General features: G+C 36.3%; 1 protein-coding gene across 13 annotated transcripts in view; it reads left to right on the top strand.

Moving 5' to 3' along the window:
• Positions 1 to 24,893, top strand: part of RBFOX1 (RNA binding fox-1 homolog 1) — a 1,372,937-nt gene that overhangs the window by 774,267 nt on the left and 573,777 nt on the right. Inside the window, exon 1 of one of the 13 annotated variants that reach the window (XM_076351303.1) lies at positions 13,672 to 13,690. The exons of 10 other annotated variants lie outside the window; for them this stretch is intronic. Coding sequence is in view for 1 of the 3 variants with exons in the window: in XM_076351308.1 (XP_076207423.1) it covers positions 13,732 to 13,740 (9 nt within the window). In the remaining 2 variants the exon portion in view is untranslated. 2 more of the 13 variants (XM_076351313.1, XM_076351308.1) reach the window with 2 other exon arrangements.

Genomic DNA, 24,893 nt, shown 5'->3' with positions numbered 1-24,893 from the left:
TTAAAGCCTTGTAATTTCTCTATTTAAAATGTGTGCAGTTGCTGGTTCATGATCCATGGTGCGCCACAAACAGTAGCAGTTTATTTCTTTTCAAGGACAAACTGCTGTTGCGAAATTTGTAAAGTGCTGTTTGCATTTCAATGCTGTTATTTATTTTTACTACTACTATCATTATTATGCACTATAATGATTATTCCGTGAAAAAATATCACAACTGTATCTTCTTAATGCCATTTCTTGAGTTAGAGGGTTAGATGGGAAAAAAATTATTTCATATGGAAATATCTCTGAAATAAATTCTAGCCTAGAAATTTAGAATAGGAGTGGGCTGGAAGAATGTGGGAGAAACTTTGTAACTCAGTGACTTGAATTAATAAATGCAGTATAGATTTTGAATAAGTATCAGCTATATTGAATACAATAGTTCTGTGTAGAGCTAAAACTCTCAGACCAAAGTTATCAAAATCGGGTGCCTAAAGTTGCATACCTAAGTGTAAGATTTGATTTCCAGAGTGTGAGTGAACTGTGAATTGGTGATGGGAGTCGATGGAAATTGCTTATGCTTCACAGCTATGAAAAATAGATTGCTTGTAGATATTTTAACATTTCCCAACAGATTTTAGCAGTCTGGCCCAATGTATGATGGGTCTTACGTAGTAGCATTCATTGATGAAAAGTAAAACCAGAGTTCAATGCAAAAATAGGGTTGTCCTACGGTGGTTTTTTTGCCTTTTCACAGTGTGAGACTGCAGTGACATGCATACCTCTGCCCTCCACTCCCCCACCCCCCCTTTTTTTTTAAGGTTAAGGAACATACCCACAAGTTATTTCTTCCTGTGATCCCAAGCACTTGATGACTTTATTTGCCTTTAACTTAGGAAAAAATAATGTTGTATAATAATGTAATATATAATGATATTTACTTGCTATATAATATATAATACATAAAATATTTCTTGCCTGTGTTTCCTCAAAAGAGAAGGAAAAACTCTGGAGTCTCACAGATGGGTTTTAGTTAACTATTTATAGATATCCCAAAACATAGTTATTTAAGCTTAAGTTGTCTTGGGAGAGGTGCTCCAATTCAGTAGCTAAGCATATTCCTTTGAACAGTCCTATTTGTATGACTAGTAAAGAGCTCTTGATTACTCTGTGCTTGTATTTTCTAATTTATTAAATGTATACCTCTGCAGAACGAGAAACTGTTTTGATGAATACAGTTTTCTCTTTTGCTGTCCACAAACATTTAGTGTGTGCTAAGTGTTACCAAGGTAAATATCAAGGGACAACAGCAATTTTGAGGGCCATTATTTGATCACAGTGTTGCATACAATGAGCAAGTTGGTCAAATACGTCAACTGTAAAGTAAGGATTTTATGTTGCTATCTCTTGCTCAAATGACCACCAACATGGATGACTAACAACCAACATGGTACTCCTCAGAGACAACAAATTTCAAGGTAGTCTAGAATATCATTATAGCCTGAAGATCACTTCATACAAAAGCAGTTTCTACCGTGTTCTGCTATACTATAGGAAGAAAACATAAGGACCATCCTCCCTGTGCTTGTTGCTACCCAGAATCAGAGGGAGGGATCTAATGGTCTGTCTATGCCACCTTGTATTTTAACTATCCTGAACTGGCAAGAAAAATGAATGAAGTTGGTTTATACATATTATGGATTTTATTCCTTTACCATTCCTTATGCATTTTCTTTACTCTTTAGAAATATTGTATCCTTAAGCAACAGCACTACTGAAGCTATTTTTAAATCACTATTGAGAATTTACATATCAATATTATGCATTTTTCATTAATTTAATCTTTCAAGATTTTTTTTTTTAATTCTTTGTACTACACTGAACAGATACTTGACCTGAAACATTTCTTACTACATTTTGTGTGTGGAATCACTAGTACTGTTTTACTACCTCTGACTGGAGGTATATGATGGTACTAGAATATAAATGGCATTCATGACAACTTGGAAAATTCAATAATCAAAGTGGGGAAATGAGCTTAAGCACAAACTCATCAAAGATGAACTTCAGTCCATTTTTCTTTTTTATAGCTTAGTGTTAAAAAGAAATAAAGATTCTGCTTTCTGAAACAGTGATACATAGCAAATAGCCTGTTATTTTCAAAACAATATGCAATTATTCAATATTAAAAAAGGTAGCTTTTAGATGCTTCTGTCCTTCATAAGCTTCCTAACTATAGCTAATGTCTAATATTGATTCTGAATAATTTAAATGGCAATAAAATTGGGTTTTCATGACAGTCAATCAGAGACATTTTATATTTAATGTTCATTTAAAGAAACATAGTGCCGCCTTACCTTCTGAATTTCAAAGCCATTAAAGTAATTGCAGGTCATTAAGCTAAATTTCTTTGAATAATCAGGACAGTTAATCTAATTCATACACCATTCAAACCAATGGACAGGAAAGATTGGAATGCCAGGCATGGATTTTAGAGAGATTCACAAATGGATCTTCAGATGTGCTTACCAGCATTTCCTCAGAAACAATTACGCCCAGACTCCAAGTTGTTGGAACTTGGAATTGTGTTCCACTTTTGTATTTTTAAAATGAATAATCTTCAGAAGAGAGGAGGCTTACGAGGATTATTTTCTTTCATTTGAAATAACCAAATCACTGCATAGTCATACAGATCTTTATTGTGCACTACAATGCGTTTTACCAGAACTTACTTTATGGACATATTAACTACCACAAAAATATTCTCATATAATGTCCCATACTTAGCAAGTGTTATGATTTAATGTGAAGGAAGTCTGAACGAAAATGCCTTAAAGTATCTAGGTCTTATCAGGAGAATGGATACGTGTCATCTCTTAACGTTATTTCTTACTTATTTGGAAGTTGAAAATGTAAGGTGATCCCTCAGAGAATCTGGATAGGACAATGAGTTGGTAATGTAAAAGACTTAAAGTACCTAAGTTTACAGACAAAAGCAGTGTGTGTGCATGTGTGTGTCTCTCTCTGTCAGTCTCTGTCCATCTCTCTTGAGCGCTCTCTTTCTCACACACCTCCACCCCACCCCCAGCATGATGCAAGGACAGAGCAAAAGTATTGTCTGTCTTTAAATTACTCGTTCATTAATGTGCATGAAACTAAGAGACAAGGAACTAAGAGTTTAGAATCTTGGGTATTTGGTACACTGCTGTGTTTTAAGAAGGACAATATTTTTGATCCCTGTACTTTGAGGCATGCTAAATGAATGCAATTCATGTGTTGAACAAGAGAAAAACAAATGCTCCTGAAGGCAAAAAAGGGATAGCATGGGCCTTATTCATGCAAATTCATGTACAGTTCTGCCAACAGGCCTGCTCTGGAATGAAGATAGCGTGTACTTTAAATGAAGAAGAAAATTCCATCCGTTTCAGTCTTAGCAAGAAAACAAATGCTGTTTTGCAGTTTACTCATCGGTGGGACCAGTTCCTGCTGCATCAAGCACCCTCTTGGAGCTGCCCATTCAGTCTTGGCTGCTGCTGTTATGTAAAGGGACTAACGATTGTCTTGAGCCTCATAGCTGCCAAGCAGCGCCTCTTGTATTGTTACTGTTGCAGCATTCTCTCTTTGTCTCTCTGTCTCTCTTTTCTTTCTCAGTATACTGTCTAAGTTGCTGTCTTTGGAACCAGTAGATGTCTTGGATCTGCCTACGCCTTTGCAGCAGTGTTTCATAACTGGGGAGTTATACCAAAAATGGAAATTACACACTGCTCAAATAGACACTGCTTTAAATAAGTCCAAATTTTCATAACAATAGACTATAATAAAATTAAAATTTTATGTTATCTAAGGAAAGCCATAAAGCAGCTGTATTATTTTTATTCTTCACAGGAATTATAATGTACTTTAAAAAAAAAAAAGCTCCCACAGAGACAAAAAAGAAAAAAAAATATATCTTTTCATACCCAAGGCACAAGGACAGGGAACATTTTAAGTTCTATGTTGATCAGGCCTGTCTCCACTCTGTGAAGTTCATGAAGATTATTCTCAGTTGGAGATTTTCAGTCAAGATGACACTGGTCGTTTAGACTTCATTTTGGCTTGACGTTTTCTATTTAATTTCTTCAGAATAATAACAAATGGAGTTTAACATTTTTAATAAAAACATTTTTAAAAAATCCCAAAATTCCTTGTTACTGTTCTACAAAGTCTAAATATTTCTTAAACTGAGATAATTTCCCTAGATGTCATGTGTGCTCTGAAAATAACTGATTCATGACTGTGCTTTTGTCTTGCAGTGTATGCAAGTTAGATCCTTATGTTCCAAAAAAATGTAAGTCTTGCACTTCAGGTCAAACTATTAAGATTTTGAGATCTGAGGACTGAACTTTCCTGTGGGATTCACATTGTTTCTTAAGCTGACTCAAGATATATACATTTGATTTTGCTTACTGATTAAGTGAATATGTTAGGTAACTTCAGTGAAATCAATGGGAATTAGTTCTCATCTTACGCAAGATTTACAGCACTGATTTTAATGGAATTGGCTGTTTTTACATTATGTTAAATGAGATTTGAATCGATTTTTTTTAAGTTTAAAAATGAATACAAATTAATCATAAGAACTGGTTTGAATTGCATTTATTTTTGAATAAATACTGAGAACTACAGTTCTTGGTAGAGTGTTTTGAAGCTGCTGTTATGTCTTTAGAATGTGAGATAACGCACTTAGAAATGGCATGTTACTAATTTTTATTCTAATATTAAAATATTAATTATTTTTCAATTGTTTTAATTTTTTTGTTATATACTTACTGATATAATGTCTGAAATACACTCAAATGCATGTTACAGCATTCTGCTTAACTGTCTTTATTTGACCACTTAAATAAGGCAGAATATTTTCTTCTGATTCTATGTCCTGTCAATCAGAGTACATTTTACTGCTACAATCTTGAAGACCAAATCAAAACAAAAAAATCTTCTTCCTTTACAAAGATACTAGTTCAAGAAAACTCATGAGCATGTGATTGAGCCCATCCCTCTTAAGGACAGCATACAAGAACTTTAATTGAGCTGAATGTATGTAGGCTGGGTGAGGAAAATCTATAAATTATTCCCTACAGTTAAATAATGGATGTGTTTTACCATGTTATGTAAGTGCCACTGTTCAGCTAGTGTGTATATGACATTCTCTTGAAAATGGTGATGATTAGCTATACTTAAGCATATACATTTCAGTTATGCCTTTTGAATTCTTAGGAGTTTGTTCCACTTCTCTTACCTTGCTCAAAGCTAATGAACATTTTTTTCAGCTGACTTGACTCACTGACCTGTTACTTCTTGTTTTAACTTCAAAATGATGTTAATTTTTCAAATTCCTCATGAATTTCCCCTGGTTTCAATGACCAGTTGCCTCCAAGTTTCATTTAACAAAAAATAATAATTACATTTCATTATGCTCAAAGTATAACCTTTTTAATCTGCATATTTCTTGTAGGCTATGCTGGCTTATTTCCACTGTAATACATTAGAATGGAAAACTATTAGAAATATTGATTGATCATTTATAATACCAAAGTGATAGATTGAAATGAAATTTGGATGCTGTCCAGCCCTCCGATAACATTGGCATTATTGGATGAAACTGGATGATCTCATTCTAATTAATATGCTAGTTCCATGTGAAAAGCACAGAGAAAATAGTACCTGAGAGTTGGTCAAAAATAGGAGTTCAATACTGAAGACTGCTGAGGTTTATAATTGTTAAAATATGCCACCTTAAATATTTAATATTCCATATACTGAGAAATCATCACTTTGCTTTCTCTCCCATCCATCTCTCTTTTTTCTTCCTCTGACTCAACATTATCTTAGTATGAACCTATTTACATGTAATGCATATTAGCGTGTAGTACATATGAATGCATAGGATATATATACACAGTTCTGTTTTGATTATGATTTACATCCTGCAGTGCACTTGGTTACAACAAAGCTTCTTTTAATCAAATCAGGTGAAGTTGGAATCAAGGGAATTCAAAACGTTTATCTTAACCTTAAAGTGTTGTTCTTATACTAAATCTGTGATCCTCACCTTCTGCATTCCAGCACGTATACATTCTAGCACCTCTTGTAATATGGAAACTTCAGAAAATGTATTTTCAGTTAGCGTGTGTGTGTCCTGTATATAGCGTGGTGTCTGTATTCATTGATTTTAGTCTTTATTCATTTATTTGACCTTTTTTTTCCCCTTCTACCAATCAATCTAATAGTCATTGAACTAGCAGACTTGGTTTCCATATTGGCTTTTTTTTTTTAAATGTTCTGTCTTCTTGTCTGTTAGGCTTCTAAAACCAACCTTCCTCCTCTTTGTTTTTTGTGTGTGTGTAGAAGTTAATGGAGGAAAACTGCCTGTCATCAGATTTTTACAGAGTTGAGAGTGAGCGAATGCTGCCATCATTGAAGTTACCGACTATATCACATTGATTGAGCTTCCTGGGCTTGAGGGATTTTTGAAGGGCTGGGTTTTTATGGTTGATATGTTTTTGGTCATTTGTCATAAAATCATTCCAACCGAGCTGTTTACTGGTCTGAATACTTAATTACTGCAGTAGCAGGGAATGGCATAAGCTTTAGTTTTTACTGAATGTTCATGTAGAAATAGGAAATAGTTGGTGCTTCTGTTTTCTTTTTGTGAGGATTTTACCTATAAACATCTATTTCATTTTTTAAATGATTACCAGAACTTGGGTTTTTTAAATCCTAATATATAATAGTCATAATTTTATATTCCTAATGCATATTTCAAAATTGGATTGATTTATTTTTATTTCTAATGGTCATCTGCACATGGCATGTTTTAGAGATCAATGACAAAAGCTTTTAAAAGGATTTAACAATTCTTTTTCATCTTTGAAAAATATATAAACAAGCTGAAATAAGTCAGTTTAATTTGTTTATGGTCAAAAGAAAATAATTGAAAATACTCATAGAATTGTAAATGTAATACCTCTTTCATTTTTAAATACTTAAAATCTTCTTCAAGGGGCTCATTTTATTTCTGGACTATTATTTAAATAAAACCAACCAACAAACCACAGATTTTTATTTTTATACTCCTCACATTGTCCCTTCCTACTCAGTTGCTTCTTGAGGAGAAGAAGAGTTGGATGGAAAAGCATAAATTTATTTTTGGTTTGGTATTAGAATTTTTATATATTATATAATATTTTATCTTGCAGTGTGCTTCTCCATATCTGTTCACAAGCATTTTACTGTTCAGGTGTAAGTCTGTTTTGAGTGTGAGTATATATAAATTTTATCATAGAGATGGATAAAAACAGAAAATTAATCTTTTAGTGCTAAGGTAATTTATCAGTGTAACCTTAAAAATTTGCTGCCATTTTGATGTTTCATTTATCTTTGAATCAGCAGGGCTTTGTGTTATTTCTGTTTTTCATTGTGCCGTAATGCAACCCATTTAGATTCACTCCAAAAGACCTCGTTGAAAAAAAGGTGACGTCTTTATTGTAAACAGGAAATTGCACTATTAACTATTGTAGTTTTCTTTTATTTTCCCAAAAGACTTTTTTTTTTTTTTTTTTTTTTTTTTTAAATCTGTTGCCCCTGTATGAAGTTCTCATGCCTAACATGATCTGGGTTCTTTAGGGCTGCCAAAAGGTGAAAGTGACTTTGAGAACGTGTTGCTGGAAACTGCAGCCTGGGCACTTTTTCACGTAGAAAGCTCCTGTGTGCTAAGACAGGAAAGGGACAATTTACCACTAGCTTCAAGCTGCTAGCTAAGCCTAGGAATCAAAGATACTTCTCCAGTCACATCAACCTTTCATCAGAGTTTTCCTACCTAGGCATTGCTTATGCTATATGTTAGGGACAGTTTAGAATTTAGACATTTTCTTTGCAGTGTAAAACATTATAGCAGTACTACAAGGGGAAATGCAAGAAATGCAATGTGGTGATCTTTTTGTTAATGTCTGCTCAATTTGCTTGCACTCAAGTGAACTGGCTTTAAATATTCTACATGGGTTTCTATTGTAAAAGTAACCAACCATTTATCATGTTTTTTAGAGAAAGGCTCCAATTAATTTGATTTCACGAAAAGCAACTGACTCAGATAATGAAAAAAAAAAATCCACGTTACAAGTTACAGTGTAGAGAAGTAAAAGGATGTTTTCGGAATTTGGGGGAAAACGAGGTCAAAAGGCTTTGCAAACTATAATATAATAGTAGGACTTATCAAGTAGTGTGACGCTATGGTGTTTAAAAAAAATTGGAAAATGCATTTTTACATGCTATGCCAATGCTACATTCAACAAATTACTACCAAATAGAGTGTATAGTAGAGTTAGCACACTGGCACTGATTAATTGACATGAAAACAGTCTAACCTCGTATGACATAATTTCATACAATTTTGTGTGAGTCGATATAATACAGAATGTATTAACACTGGGACAGTTTTGGATTAGATCTTTTATTCAGATGCTCTTGCTACATCACACGCTTTAAACCTTCTAAGAACAAAAATAACAAAATCTAATAGTTACACTAAAAAATGAATTTTGAGCATTCCCAGGTGAGTAGTTTACGTCTAATGTGCTAAAATAATTATTTTATATGTCTGTAATAAAATTATGACCTAGCTAAACTTTTGACCAGTTGTCATGAAAGATAATTTCCCATTCCAAACCTTCTGCTCAGAATCTGTCCGTATCCATTGATTATATTCAGAATTGAGAGTAATGTGTTTCTTAACTGGATATGCTCGCACTGCATACATGACCTATGTTAGCATGCAGGGTTCCGAGACAGGTGTACCACTCCCAAAGTAACTCAGATTGTCCAAATTCAATTACAAAATTAGTCCTATGGTGAAGCTTTGTGAGTATTTTTTACAAGTATCTTGTAAATGTTATTACTGTACCTTTATAAAATAACTTGCCTTTGACAGCCCACTCTCTGCTGTTCAGCTGATTGCTGTTACAAATGGCAGCTGAGTGACTGAATTCAGAAGGACAGAGCTAGTAGAGCTTACTGTGCAGGAGGCACTTGTGAACTTTTTATCTAGTCTTTCCCAAAAGCCCGAAACATGTTAATCCTCAGTGGTTTTCATTGCCACGGTGTGACACTGATAGTTCTCAGTACATATTTATGTTTAATTGTTTAAATATACAAAGCCTTGGATTGTGGTTGCGTGATATATTGACTTATTTCGATAACAGAACTGGTTTATGAAGTTCTGGCCTTCTGTTGCTTGTTTTTCCACTCCTTATTTGGGTTGACTCAACTAGTTGAGAGTTTGTAACTTAAATTGTGTTAGTGACCTGGCTTAAAGAGAATTGTAAGATAATTTTACTGATGTGTCTTATAAGGGAGTACTACAGTAAGCCAGGTAGGAGGAGCGTAGTTTTGAGGCAGAGTAGGAGGCAAAGCAAAAAAGTTGGGAATCTTTTAGGAAGCCTCACTGAGAGGTTTTCAGTGTCAAGGCTATATGTGTAGCTGTGTCTCTGGTCTTCCACTAGTCACCTAACAACAAGGGGCAAGGCTCATAACTAGGTATGTTCCAAGAGTAAGTACGGGTGGTGGAGAAGCTGGAAAAGATTGTCTGTATGATCTGAAAGTAAGGGCATGTGAAGCAGAATAGCTATAGGCTGTGTCATTCTAATTCTATAAAGAACTTAACCCAAAATGATTGTTTTGTGCAACTGAAAACCGCGGTGAGGACATTTAACCTCAGGTGACTGGGATTTTACTCTGTCATGCAGATGAGAGATTATCACTTTCTAGGTTCCAACCCAAACTACATAATGTGAATATAGCCCATTGAGGAAAATTTAGGTACCTAAAAATAGAGTATGTGAGTATTCTTCTTTCTTCCCATTTATTTTACTCTTCTGCCTGTTCCTGCTTGCATGTCAGAAGATGTGATTTCATGCTGTGGTGAATGGAGTTAAATCCAGTTGGCAGCCGGTCACAAGTGGTGTTCCCCAGGGCTCAGTATTGGGGCCAGTTCTGTTCAATATCTTTCTCAATGATCTGGACGAGGGGATCGAGTGCTCCCTCAGTAAGTTTGCAGACGACACCAGGTTGGGCGGGAGTGTTGATCTGCTCGAGGGTAGGAAGGCTCTGCAGAGGGACCCGGACAGGCTGGATCGATGGGCCCAGGCCAACTGTATGAGGTTCAACAAGGCCAAGTGCCGGGTCCTGCACTTTGGCCACAACAACCCCATGCAACGCTACAGGCTTGGGGAAGAGTGGCTGGAAAGCTGCCTGTCGGAAAAGGACCTGGGGGTGTTGGTCGACAGCCGGCTGAACATGAGCCGGCAGTGTGCCCAGGCGGCCAAGAAGGCCAATGGCATCCTGGCCTGTATCAGAAATAGCGTGGCCAGCAGGAGTAGGGAAGCGATTGTGCCCCTGTACTTGGCACTGGTGAGGCCGCACAGGCTCGAATACTGTGTTCAGTTTTGGGCCCCTCACTACAAGAAGGACGTTGAGGTGCTGGAGCGTGTCCAGAGAAGGGCAACGAGGCTGGTGAGGGGTCTGGAGAACAAGTCTTACGAGAAGCAGCTGAGGGAACTGGGGTTGTTTAGCCTGGAGAAAAGGAGGCTGAGGGGAGACCTCATCGCTCTCTACAACTACCTGAAAGGAGGTTGTAGCGAGGTGGGTGTTGGTCTCTTCTCCCAAGTAACAAGCGATAGGACGAGAGGAAATGGCCTCAGGTTGTGCCAGGGGAGGTTTAGATTGGACGTGAGGAAAAATTTCTTTCCTGAAAGAGTGGTGAAACATTGGACCAGGCTGCCCAGGGCAGTGGTTGAGTCCCCATCCCTGGAGGTATTTAAAAGACGTGTAGGTGAGGCGCTTAGGGACATGGTTTAGTGGTAGACTTGGCAGTGCTAGGTTAGTGGTTGGACTTGATGATCTTAGATGTCTTTTCCAACATTAATGATTCTATGATTCTATGCTAGAACTGGGTAGTGTTCCCTAAAGCAATGTTATTCCATGGCCAAGCAGATCATGCCTGCTCAGAAGCTGGTTACTGTGAACAACAAACATGTGAAAGCTCCTAGGAATATGGTGTTACTCAGTCCACATTTAACTGAAACCTCTAAATTGTACAGTCTACCTGAACTCACAATAGAACGTGCTAAATAAATCTGGCAAGTTAGAATGAACTAAAATACTGAAGAGGTTTTCAGGAAATGCATGGAGGCATGGCAACATGAATGCATTTCTGTTGATCTGAAGAAATAAAAAAAATAAATTCTTGTTTCTTATTTTATTTAAAAATGAGAAACATGCTTTCTGTGTTAGATTCAGCTAAAACTCTGAAGCAGCAATTCTTCCGAGACGGAAAGCCCATTCTGCTCTCATGAATATCATGTAACTTTCTGTTCTTTCCTTGATCTTTTCCCTTTCCTGTTGATACTATCTTAACTAATTGCTCCATCTTGTCATAAATTGAATCTATACCAACACTTAAGCATTGTCTACTTACTTCAGTGTATAGGAAATAGATGGCTTTCAATTATAATTACTTTTGCTTTCAAGTCAGCTTTGCTATGTCTGTCAAACACTGGTACTCTGAATAAAAAGCAAGGATATTTTTATTGTTCAGGGGAAAGTATTCCATATGTAATGTGTAATTTAGAAGCTTCTATGAATATTTTCTGAGCAATTTAAGGTTAACGTTCACCCTATTGCATGGGGAGTTTGGTGTGCAACTTCTGTTGGTGCTAATGGGATGTAATTTCCTAGCACTGAGTTGAAAATCCATCCTTTGCTATCTAAAAGGTCAGGCTAGGTAAACCTGAAGCCAACTAGCTTTTGGAAGAATATATTAACTTATGAGAAACGTATAGTTTGGGCTGGGCAGTTTATGTTGCAATGTGGAATGGAAGAGAAAACTTCGTCTCCTATTGTAGTAATGCTGAAAGCTTTTCAATGAGAAGTCTTGCCACAGGGCTATTCACAACATTGAGTGTAATTCTCATGCTTGTCTAATACTACGAATTAGGTCATTTATTATTTTGGCACAGGACTTTTAACACATTTTTAAATTGTTCATGTATTTATTGCATGAGGAGCGAGATATAATAAAAATTTGATGGTTGTGTTCATTTTCTTATAGTAATTAAAGAAGCAGTGTCTCTGTTTTCAATGTCTATCACTGCCCCACACCTCTCAATATCTCAAAATGCTGAAACTTACCCAGATCTGGAATTCATATTAAAAAAAAAAACAACCAACCTACTCTTGTAAGAATACCGAAGTTAATCTAATGAGAATTTCCATACTACCAAGTTTGGAATGAAGTGGTAACATTATGAACCTAGCTTTTTTTGTGGTACCTTGGCACGTTCTAGAGAAATTATGGAGACTTGTGATCGTAGAAATTTTAATTCAGAAACTGAGATGAATATTTGCAGTGTTTGAATTCAAAATTAGACTTATAATGTGGTGTAAATGGGTGGGTTTTTGCATCCAATGTGCAATGAAGCTGAAAGACAAAAACATGATGTATGCTGCTGTTTACCAAAGACAGATCTCTTAGTTCCAGACAGTTACTGAAGCTGATTTTCAGTAGTTTTCTTTCCTTTTACTTAGAGATGTTGCTTTTTTCTCTATATGTTGGAAGATGATTCTGCTCCTTATTTCTGGTTGGTTTACTATCTCTTGCCATTTTCCTCTTTGTTGACGTCTGAGTTTTATCTCTATTTAGGAAATCATCCTACTGTCCTCCCTTTCCGTATGAAACCTTTTTGTTGCATAGATATTGATGGACCAAGTGTTAGTTAAAAAATACACGTATTTTATACATATATTTATATATAAAGTGCTGTTTTACATAGGGTAATTGGCTTGTGGGGAATTGAATTTCTTGAACGGAATGGTCAGTCACTGTCCAGGTGGCGAATAGAATCTGCATTGCAAGTGCACTAGTAATAGTGTCTTCAGCTGGATACAATGTGACTATAAAACAATTTTATTGTCTTAACTGAGTTCAAAGGATTCCTGCGTGCCCATTCTTGCATCTCCAGGAGCAGTTTTTGTTGACTATTTTACATTCTCTGCCTGTACAATACACTATACCTTAAGTAGGCATTCTCAGCCATTGCTTCTATTTTGATCTTCAGAATGATATAATCAGAGAATAATTCAAATTGAGTAGGATGAAAGAAGGCCTTTAGCCAATCTCCTGCTCAACCATGGAGTTCCTGCACTGTTTTCATGCATTTGCACGTGAAATGGCATGCTGTCTTGTAGTCTTCCTGCTAATGTACTTTTCTCTGCTTTCCATTAGTTTCAATAAAACTCTGAAGTACAAATAAGGCATGTTATCAGAAAGTATTTCATGTGCAGCTCAATGCATTTTGAAATAATCAAGATATTTAGAGAGAGACAAATTCTAAGAGGACTACAGGATTACAAATCACAATGTAATTTTAAAGTTGTAATGAGAATAAGTTGCACAGGAAGGTCTCTTTACAATTATTGTCATGAGAATGAAGTAACACAGTGTTAATGTTTCATGTATTCTGTGAAAGATGATAATAAACTGTACTGCTTTGACCTTATTAATGTTCTGTAATTTGACTTGCTGGCAATTTACATTTTTCTTTGGTTACAGCCTTAGAAACCTGTGAAGAAGAGGTGGAACTGACAGTGAATCTAAACATACCTGAATACTGAAAAGGTCAGAAATATCAAGAATGATAATTCTGATACCTCCTTCTCATGACAAAGGTTGTAGCAAAAAGGTGCAACATGAATCTGCTGAAATAACAAAGGTTGTTACAAAAATGTTTCTATATTTATTGAGAAGTGTAAACAAAAGCACTCTTTTGCCTTGTAGCTCGTTGAATACTCCAGTAATGTTTATTTTTTTACCCCTTAATAAGTGAAATATGTACAATGCTCCCTTTTCATTTTCTTATTTTGCCCTAGAAATAGTAGTCTTTTATACTGAAGGGCCCCCTGCTAACTATTTAAAGATGAAGGAGACTGAATTTTACACTCTGCAGAAGCTTTTCCAGTTCCACAGGCCAGACATATTTCTTACAATATATTTTGGCTATGTAATTGAATAAATTTTCAAAAATATTGTAATCTGTAACCAGCATGAAAGTTTTAGGTTTTTTCTCTAAAAGTTGTGGTATTGAACGTGAAGGCTAAAGGTCTGATTAACATCTTAACAGCATTCTTTGATTTCTACTTACTTGACTGAACACTGAATCAGGCAAATACACCCAGTACTTTGTGATACTCAGCAATGTCATTGATCAGTTTATTCCTGCATCACTGCAGAGTGAAATAAGTAGTAGTCAAACCTCCTTAAAAAAAAAAAAAAAAAAAAGCTTTGTTCTTGGGGTGTTTTTGAGGTATATGTCGTATGTTAATGGAGATAAAGAGTATATAATATGTATCTTAACTTCCATGCGCAAATACACACATACATCAAAAACACTAAATTATTTTTCTTTTAAGTCTTTCACTTGTTACAGTTTTGGGATAAGGAAGTAAAATATTTTGTAGTTTCCTGGTGTTTGTAAACCTAAATTTTGTTCAATTCCTTTCTCATTCCAGTGTACTTACAAATGTAAGAATGCAGGAAGCTGCTCAAAATTGTATAGCACATGATGTTTGTAACAATTATTCTTATACTTCTTTTATTCATTTTTAGCATGGATATGTATTAAATTTAAACGGATCAGTTTTCTTCTTTCAGGTGTGCTTCAGGGGTTTACCCTTCAAGGCAACAGAACATTCTTTTCTGAGAGATGCACTTTAATTTCAAATTTGATCATTTCAAATGCTTAAGATACATTTGGCAGCTGTAGTCTGAAAAGCAACAGCAGCAACAAGGAAACGTCATTCACTATCTGCCACGGATTAACCCAGTGAGGGAAGGTGGCAGAATTCTCTTCCCTACCTGTTGGGAATCCTTTACCTGTCTTTCATTTTATGCAAGGATAAATTGTCCAGTAGGAGTATGAACAAACAGCTTTAAGCCTGCCCATTCCTTCAGCAATATTTTTGTCTTTACAGTAGCACAACTGGGTTCAAGTTACTGATACCTGTGGCATTGCTACGTCTCTTCAGCTTCTTGATCTGGGCAGTAGCTGAATGTCACCTGGAGCTGGAAAGGGATTATACTTAGTGTTGTAGTTTTGCATTGCAGTGGCAGGTGAATTTAGAAAATGGATTGGAACAATGTACGGATTAATGATGACAGTGGAGATGCAGTGTAGAATGGTCTTGGATCCAAGAGTTTTGCTTATAATTTTAAATTGTATTTGGACTACTTCTGTGACACCTCTTTAATTGTAGGATAAGCTTTTTTTCTGGAGGTGTGTGTGAATGAGGGACTTAACAGAGCAATCTCAAAGTGTAATTTCATATACAGTCCTCCTCGTGGAAAATTCAGTCCATGAAAGAAAGCCAAGACAAATTTCCATGGAAGCTGAGAAGCTTGCATTATTTTGCCAAGTAAGCTGAGAAGTACCTACATAGTTTCTTCTCCAATAGATGGATGCTTGGTAAGTCAGGCGTAGGTTTAGAAACTGCCTTAAAAAATCTTTAGATGTCAAAGGTTTCAGTTTCAGCAATATTTAATAAACTTATCTGTATAGCCTGCATGGGTTCACAGTCTTCAGGCCAATTCATGATGTATTAAACTTAGCAAATATGTACACAGCAGTGAAATGACTACCTCTCCAGGTCTTTAGAGAATGGTGAAATTTTTCTTTTGTTCTCAGTCAGTATGGCACATTTGGAGAGGTTTATTTTACTGAGACCATATTGAAATTCTTTCCTGTGTCATATTTCATACTTTTTATGACTTCAGAGTAGCTATATAACATGACAGTAAATAGTACCAATAGACTACAAGATTCACAAAACAAAGTAAAGACCACTGGTTAAAAATGACTCAAAATGCTATTTTAAATAAAGACTGACCATTTTGTAGAAGGCGGAGAGAGTACATTTATTCTTGGAAGTGATTAACCAAAGGTCTTGGAAAATACAAATATTCTGAGCTTAGGAGGTGGTGTCAGAATGCTGTCTTACGGAAAGGATTCCAGTGCTTTTGTACTGATGAACCACACATTCAGTTGGACAAGTAGTTGCAGCTTTCTGCTCTAGAATGCATAACTTTCTAATATTTGCCAAAAATACTGTGAGTTCCTTTTTAACACAACTTTATGTGGTGTCATATAAAGGCGTTCTCAGGCTTTATTTTGCACTTAGAAATGCTGCTTTTCATGCTTTTGCCTTCACAACTCCACATACGTCTCATCTCAGTCTCGTTTTATGCCCAAACGTACCTCTAACCCACACAAAACAGCAGTTACGTAATTTTTTAGTGTTATACATAATTTACATCTAAATACTGAATCGAACAACTGACGCTATAGAAAATGTTATATATGCTAAAGAAATTAACCCTCATCAATATAAGATTTCTCACATGGCTGGTGCTTTATCACCCCTCATTTTGAGACTTAGCAGGATGGGAGGCATCTCTTGCTGGTATGAAGTTTATGACTAGCTCCATGTATCTCTCTCAGCTTGGAATGTAAAACCTGAGAGTGATTTGAAATATGTGAAGAAGGTGCATGTTGGAAAAGTAGAGGAAACTTAATTGGCTCTTAAAATATTTTTACCAAAATGGTCTGCAATTCACTTTCACTGAGTTGTATGCTGCTGTGGTTACTGTGCTGTTGTCATTTGCTCTGTGTTCCTTATAAATTCTTAATTTGGAATAGTATGATGAGGTTTCAGTTATCTAAATGTGTATTATAACAATTTTCTAGGATGTCTTCCGTGGCAGCTACTGTTATTTTCTACAGCGTTCAAATGGCAAATTAGGTTACCACATAAATTATGCCGTTAGTTTGTTATTAGTTTGTAATTAAAAATTACTTAATCTGTACATTACGGATTTTACAGATGGAAAAAAATACTCAGTGAGAGCCTATTCCAGTCACATAGAAATGGGTTTTAAATAAAGCAGAAGAGCAACAGGGTTGATAAATGTATTTAATACAAATGTATATAGCTGTGATTGCTTGGTATTTGTGAACAGCCAAGGAGTTGACGCGGCTCATAGGGCACAGGAACACATTGATGCTAATTCCAAAATTCCATGAAGTTATATTGCAAGATTGTGTATTTTTATCTCGTACTCTTCAGAGAATACATTTGTAATTCAAAAAGGAATGTTAGGTTTATGTCAAATATTGCACAATGCATATTCCATAGGGAATTCTCACCTGACTTTGAAACTAAGGGTATTAACTGCTGCTGCATTTCGATGTTAGATTGGGTAAGTGGGAGCTCATCTAACACATTTATTCATAAATCCTTTTTATGTGAGTGCAATATAGGTCCTAAAAAGTGTCAAGAATCTGTTTAATGAAGGAGGGGAAGGGAATGCGGTAGATATTTAAAGCCCACTGGCATTCATAAAACAGATACAGGTGGGACATAAACTGCAGAACTAGGTATGTGAGGAAATTACTTATAAAGTCAAAATGTGTGTTATATTGCTGGATCTGAAAAGTTTGAACAGCAGCTTCTAAAGATAAGGCTAAATTCCAAGAATGTTCTTTGTTTTAGTGTACATTATAAACATATTTAAGTAATCCAGGAAACACATTGTCTCTGTTTTTGTTTGAGAGATGTACTAGCTGGCAAGTGACATGCTGAAGTACATCCTAATACATCTTCCTTTTATTTGACAAAAGGTCCTAGTGGAACCTTAAGGAAACTAGACTGTCTTAAGGGAGACATTATCTTATAGTGAATCAGAATAAGAGAGTTTTTCCTTTAGAGCTTTCAGTAGCTGATCAGACTTTCAAAGAATGTGCTATTTAAAACTGCCTTGTTCACCAGAACATTAGATTGTGCACACGTTATGGAGAGATTTTCAGAGATAAAAATGTTAGATTTCCAACTGAAAGTTGGGAAGTTGCTTAACAGCCATTGAAAAGTCTCTTTGTCAGCTGGCAGTTTTTGTGATGTTGAATAATAGTCACATACAGACATTTGTTTTCCTTGTTCTCGCCCATGTTGACCAGCAGAAGCTGTTCCAAGTGACCACGCTAGAAATTCCCTCTTGTTTTACATTACTTTTACCTGTCTGAAACACAAGGTTGACAAATATAATCCTTTCTAGGGCAGGACTTGCTTTGCAGCAGCCCTTCTGCTTTAGATTAGTCCACTCCAGCACCTGTGTTTCATGAATTGGTAGTGCTGCATCTGATCCCAGATGCATAACATACCTGGTGGGAGAGAGGCCTTGGTGGTGTGCTGTTCTGTGGGAATCTATTCCTACCAGTCTGTCCCTGCACCAAAAGAGATCACATACTGTCACCGGTCTGTACCACATGTTATTCTGGTACATGGTGTGGTGTGCAGGCACCTCATAGCATATGCTGTAATTTGTGGGATGTTCTATGTCAGAATATAAGCAAACTGAAGAGTCTGGAGGCATCTCTTCAGATTATGGTGGTTTTTTTAGGATTTCTCTGCTGAAAGCAACTCAAGCATTGCTGGTAACATCAAAGTAAAATGGTAAAATCCATCATCATTGGTTCTTTCTTTTCAAACTTCACTTGGCAAACTTTGTATTAGTATCATAATACTGGAAAACAAAACTGGCTTTTCTATGCAATAGCACTGCACAAAAATTTGTACAGTTTCTTTAATAGTGATGATGACTTGAAACTGCGGTAATGCCACAGTTCTTTCTCACCCACATAATTCATGTCTTTGACGTGAAAAAAGAATGATGGGTGAAATGAAGCCTCAGACCAATTCTGTTAGCTGTTTGTGTGATACGAGAGCATTTGTCAGTGTATGATACTTACCTTATACTCCCTTAAGTCTGTGAGCATTACACAGCTACAGGCATTGCTACATTCATATTATTTTACCTTTGTTACTTAGCTGAAGTATAGCTCTTCAGTGTCTGAGCATCTTTCTGTCTTCACTTAATACCTTACATCAGCTACAAACTACTTTACAACAACAATGGATACAGTGTTTACATTTACTTTGGCTTTGGATAGATGTGCTAAAACAGATCTGGGCTCAGTTTTGGGGCCGGTCTTGTTCAATATCTTTCTCAATGATCTGGACGAGGGGATCGAGTGCACCCTCAGTAAGTTTGCAGACGACACCAGGTTGGGCGGGAGTGTTGATCTGCTCGAGGGTAGGAAGGCTCTGCAGAGGGACCCGGACAGGCTGGATCGATGGGCCCAGGCCAACTGTATGAGGTTCAACAAGGCCAAGTGCCGGGTCCTGCACTTTGGCCACAACAACCCCATGCAACGCTACAGGCTTGGGGAAGAGTGGCTGGAAAGCTGCCTGTCGGAAAAGGACCTGGGGGTGTTGGTCGACAGCCGGCTGAACATGAGCCGGCAGTGTGCCCAGGCGGCCAAGAAGGCCAATGGCATCCTGGCCTGTATCAGAAATAGCGTGGCCAGCAGGAGTAGGGAAGCGATTGTGCCCCTGTACTTGGCACTGGTGAGGCCGCACAGGCTCGAATACTGTGTTCAGTTTTGGGCCCCTCACTACAAGAAGGACGTTGAGGTGCTGGAGCGTGTCCAGAGAAGGGCAACGAGGCTGGTGAGGGGTCTGGAGAACAAGTCTTATGAGGAGCGGCTGAGGGAACTGGGGTTGTTTAGCCTGGAGAAAAGGAGGCTGAGGGGAGACCTCATCGCTCTCTACAACTACCTGAAAGGAGGTTGTAGCGAGGTGGGTGTTGGTCTCTTCTCCCAAGTAACAAGTGATAGGACGAGAGGAAATGGCCTCAGGTTGTGCCAGGGGAGGTTTAGATTGGACGTGAGGAAAAATTTCTTTCCTGAAAGAGTGGTGAAACATTGGACCAGGCTGCCCAGGGCAGTGGTTGAGTCCCCATCCCTGGAGGTATTTAAAAGACGTGTAGATGAGGCGCTTAGGGACATGGTTTAGTGGGCGTGGTGGTGTTGGGTTGACGGTTGGACTCGATGATCTTAGAGGTCTTTTCCAACCTTAATGATTCTATGGTTCTGTGATAGCCTGTAGAAGATTAACTGCAGCTGTTTAAACAGAAATATGTCTGTCTGCTGCCAGAGCTCGTCAATAAAACCCCCTAGAAAAATTGTAAGATATCACATGGCTTCAGTGACATAGGCTTCCGTTTTCCTGAGGGTAAGACTTCATATCAGTGCTTTAAAGTATTATTAACTTTATTAACTCTTAACGTCACTGATGGAATGTAGTTCTCCTAGAGCAGAAGCAGGCTGGTTGGAAACTTCATTTAATGTCTTATTTTAATATTCAACAGGGGGGCAGACCAGGCCTGGAGTAGACAGTAGCAGACCCTAGTAGGGAAGAATTGTTGTGTTCAAACAACCAGTTATCTGAATGATCTGTTATACGTATATGGAGTTCTTATACCTTAGAGATGTTTAAGAACCCTCCTTTAAATTTCAGTCATTATTTCAAAGTTGGAGAGTAGAAGCCTGTGTTTATTGAGGGGGGTGTGTGTCTGTGTGTGTGTGAAACACTCTTCAGCTTATTTGGCAAAGGAAACCACTTATGAATTCTCTGTTGCAAGTACTGGGATAAAATACATTTTTGTATGTCATTTAGTTAACTGCATACTCATGGCATTATCAGACGTGATTATGGAATCATGGAAGACATGAATGGAATCATTATCAGACATGATTATGGAATTATGGAAATGCGAGCCTATTGCGTCGCAATATTCCAATGAACTGGTTTCAGGAAGTTGCATGTGTGTTTGGAAATAACCAAAGTAAAAATCAGAGATAGCTAGTAGTAGTTGCTTAATACTGTAAGCTTTCAACAATGCAATTTGTCATACTTCAGAAATAAATCTGATCAAAGGTCATCATCTGGGCACCTCACAGAAATACCAGGAACCTAAACATGGCTGGCATTTGTCATAAAAATCTAAGATTGAGTTTGAAGCTTACACTGACTGCAAGGCTCATATAGATTAAGGAGGAGTCCCAAAGATTTTTTTTTTTTAATGTATATCCCATTGACATTTTCAGACTGGTGGAAAGGTTAAAATAATATTTTAAAAAATAAATACATCTGTTAAACACATGCTTAAGGAAAAAAGGGGGAGTCCAAAGGTGATTGAAATGCTTATATTTTAGTTTTTAAAAATGAGTAGGAATTTGAAGCTTGCATCTTCCTGAAATTGAGACTGAGATTACATATCACATAATAAGTGCCTTGAAAATTTAATTGTAATAGATTTTAAAAAGTCATTAGACTGAAATCTAGAGGAGTTTGGGGTGGGAGAGGAAGGGGTTGGTGATAGGACTTTTGTGCCACTTGATTTTAATTCTTCAAAAAACAAAACAAAACAACCCACGTTATATCATTTCCCTAGAAGTTCAAAGCAGTTCTGCTTGTAATCATGTATAACTGAAAAATGTATAATTTCAGGACAAGAGTAAACTGTGGTTTATGTGGGTTATGATTTGAAAAGTATTAGAAAATTCATGGTGTAAGATGCACTGTGTTCACTAGCTCTAGGCTGTTGAGAACAGTAGAGTCCTCCTTTTACTCTTGCTATTGCTGGTGTTTGCAGCAGCCTTACAGAAGTAGCTACCGAGTGTTAGCTGCTACTGTCATTTAATTCCGTCACCACAGAATTAAAGTGATCCGAGCAGAGCTAAATGATATAATGCTTAAAAATTGACAGCAGCCAGATGCCCTAGCATCACCTACTGTTCTTATTGTGACAAATATAAACAAAACTGCATTTTGTTGGGTTTGGTTTTGTTGTTTTTCTCTTAACTTCGGTCATGTTTCTTGAACTGTTTGCTTGTGATTGTTGTAACGATGTGATCTGACTGTCAAAAAGTTTGTCTAATGTTTCTGCAAAGACTTCTAACTTAATGCAAAAGATTTATTACCCTCTCAATTGGATTTGTGGCAAGGTTATTTCATTCATAAGATGCGAAGTTATAGGAAAAATGAACTTTGCATTACTACAGCATCATATGCTTATGATTGCATTAACATTATTTAACTTGTAAGGCCACTTTCTGTTCCCTTTAGTGAAAGGGAGACCTTCTTCCTTTGAATTTGAAATAATTGCTGGCATTTTTGAGCTGTTACCTATTTACACTGAAAAAAAAAAATTAATATGTGAATTCCTGAGCTGTTACAGAAGTTAGAAATAACATGAAAATATTATTTTGTCTTTTACTATATTGTTGTTATTATATTGTGAAACCTCCTTTGTAATGTTACAACATTTATTCCTTTAATGGCTGCATGTTTGAATTTCACGTCTGCTAAAGAAATTGGTTCCTAATGGAAGTTAGGGCTTCAGTCTGTACATTTCATGGTGGTGTGGCATTTCTCCACTTGAAAGGGTAAGGCCTAAATGATTCAGACAGCTTTAATTTCATTTTCAAAAAGTGATTTGAGACACATTTGGTTTGCACAATATAACCTAGTGCAGCGCTCCTTGCAATTACATTGAACAAACTGTTTTCAGGATCGGTTTTCAGAATAGCTTTGTCAGTACAACAGTACAGCTAACACAGCTGTATTGCTCTTCAGTATCTAACAAAGCATCTTTGAAAGTATCTGTGGTGTATCCGAACAAATACTGGCTAGATTTGGTATTTTTAGCTCTAGCGTGTAATCTGGATGTAGTGTTTACTATGTAAGTATTTTCAAGGGAAACTAAGTTTACGTCTCTATTGAAACTGAGATTAAATGTGTCATAATACTGTATGAAGCAATGCCTAAATACCTTTTAGAATTGTTTCTTAAAAAAAAAAAAAATTAAGTGTATATATACAAATACATAATATAAATAGGTACACATTAGATGTATATAATATATATACATGTGTCTCACTCAGTATATACATATATATAAAAAATTAAAAAAATTTACAGTAGAAATTTTTCTATTACATGCAAGCCTTAAGTTAGGACTATCTCTGCATGTCACTGAGGGTATTCCTTTACTTGTAATGAGACTAGCAGTAGGGTGTGTGAATTTAAAAACGTCTTTCAACTAAGGTCTCAAGCAAAAAGCCTTCAGCCTGGGAGAAGAGGTAACAGCTACAGGCTGCAGAAAGCCTACACATTTAGTGTAGGAAATAAAGAAACCTAGATTTTTGTTATAGAAGCCTCTGTGGGCTATTTTGTGATACATGTTTCTGTATGGGGCTGTAGACCTTGAACATCTGTTTTGTATTCCTCTCAGACAAAAAATAGTGTAGCATAATGGAAAATTCACATGTTATTCAGGAAAAAGAAATCCAGTTTCTCGAGCTGATAGTTTCTTAAAGCTATGAACCTTGATGTTTTAATCTCATGCATTTTGATAGTGCTTGATATTCATAACTGGTAGGTTTGATAAATTTTTAACAAGGAAGTTGAAGATGATGAGAAAACACAAGGGGAGCTTTGCATTTCGCACCTTGTACTCAAGCCTTCAGGTTTAATTTTCACTTTTTGCACCAAGAACATTCCTTGGAGGAAGACTGACTAGATCACATGTTACCCTAAGCTAGCTTTAATCCACTGGGGGGGGGGGGCGGGAAGACCTGCAGAGATAACTTTCCAAACCCCCAATTTTAGTAAAGGCAACAATATCAATGCTTGAGATTCAGAAGAGAACCATTTAAAACAAATATAAATATACATTTTTACTCATAACCTATGGGATAAATCTTGTCATTTCTGCATAAGTAAAATAACAAACATACCAAGATGGGAATACAGTTTAAATATATGCATGTCTTAGTTGCATTATGGAAAGAAAATCTTGTAAAATAGCTTAAAAGAGAAGGCCAGTAAAAAAAATGAAACTGAGACACCAGCTTGGAAACACAATTCAATTTATTTTAATTTGTAGCATTATAAGTATTTTATTTACAATTCAGTTCCTAAGTTGTTTTTGAAGTGAAACCATTAGCTGTCTTTGTGCAGTTGTAACAATTTATTTCTGTTGCATGAACCTATTTCAATTTTTATATATATATATAAAAACTGTCACACAAATATCACAATTAAGAGTGTGCTACATGTCATTGTATTTACTCAGATGTGCATGTGGGTTCTAACTTTCTTTTCATTAAGTATAAATTAGAACTAGAGACTGTAGAATGATGGTGTAAGTTAATTGCTCAGGAGATAGAGATAGTAGTGATAACTCATACTGGATTTACTGCATTAATGAGAGGGAAGGAGGAGGAAGAAGCAGAATAGCCATCTCTGGTCTAATAATGTCTTGTATATAGTGTGCATATAGAATTCTGATGCTATGTGTAATGCCACTGAATTCAATTCACTCGTCGTAATAATCAAATGTTTGCATAGCTTTATATAAATGGATCTGAATGACCTGCTGAATTATGTTGCTGCCACATTTTCACTGATGTTAGTGAAATGTTTCTCATACTTTTTCACAGTTTGTGAAGGGGTTTTAATTTAAATACTACCATGCTATATTTTTAGCAGCTTGATTCCCTGAAAGACCTGTGCCAGGAAACTCATAATGTTTGGACATAGTAACATGTTGAATGTCTTTACAATTGCTTATGAAGACAGCTGGTACATGGAAATATTACTGTTTAAAAGAGCTAAAGCATACACAATTTCTAATTACTTCTTTTGTTGTGAACTATTCTTGAAGGAACTGTACGTTGAAGAAAGGGTTTCACAAGTATTTTAAGCTGTGGTCTGTGCTATTTAGGAGTTCCTGCTGTTTACCATCTGTGTATTTGCACTTCTCATTATTTAAAATAGATTACTATTTATTAAGATGTAATTACAAATGAATGACATACTTTTAAAGTGAGATCAAGTCTTTTTTTTATTAATTCCTGATGTATAAA

This window comes from Aptenodytes patagonicus, chromosome 13, assembly GCF_965638725.1.
Source record: "Aptenodytes patagonicus chromosome 13, bAptPat1.pri.cur, whole genome shotgun sequence".
NCBI lineage: Eukaryota > Metazoa > Chordata > Aves > Sphenisciformes > Spheniscidae > Aptenodytes > Aptenodytes patagonicus.
The sequence above is the reverse complement of the archived record's forward strand: the minus strand, read 5'-3'. Positions and strand labels throughout refer to the sequence as shown.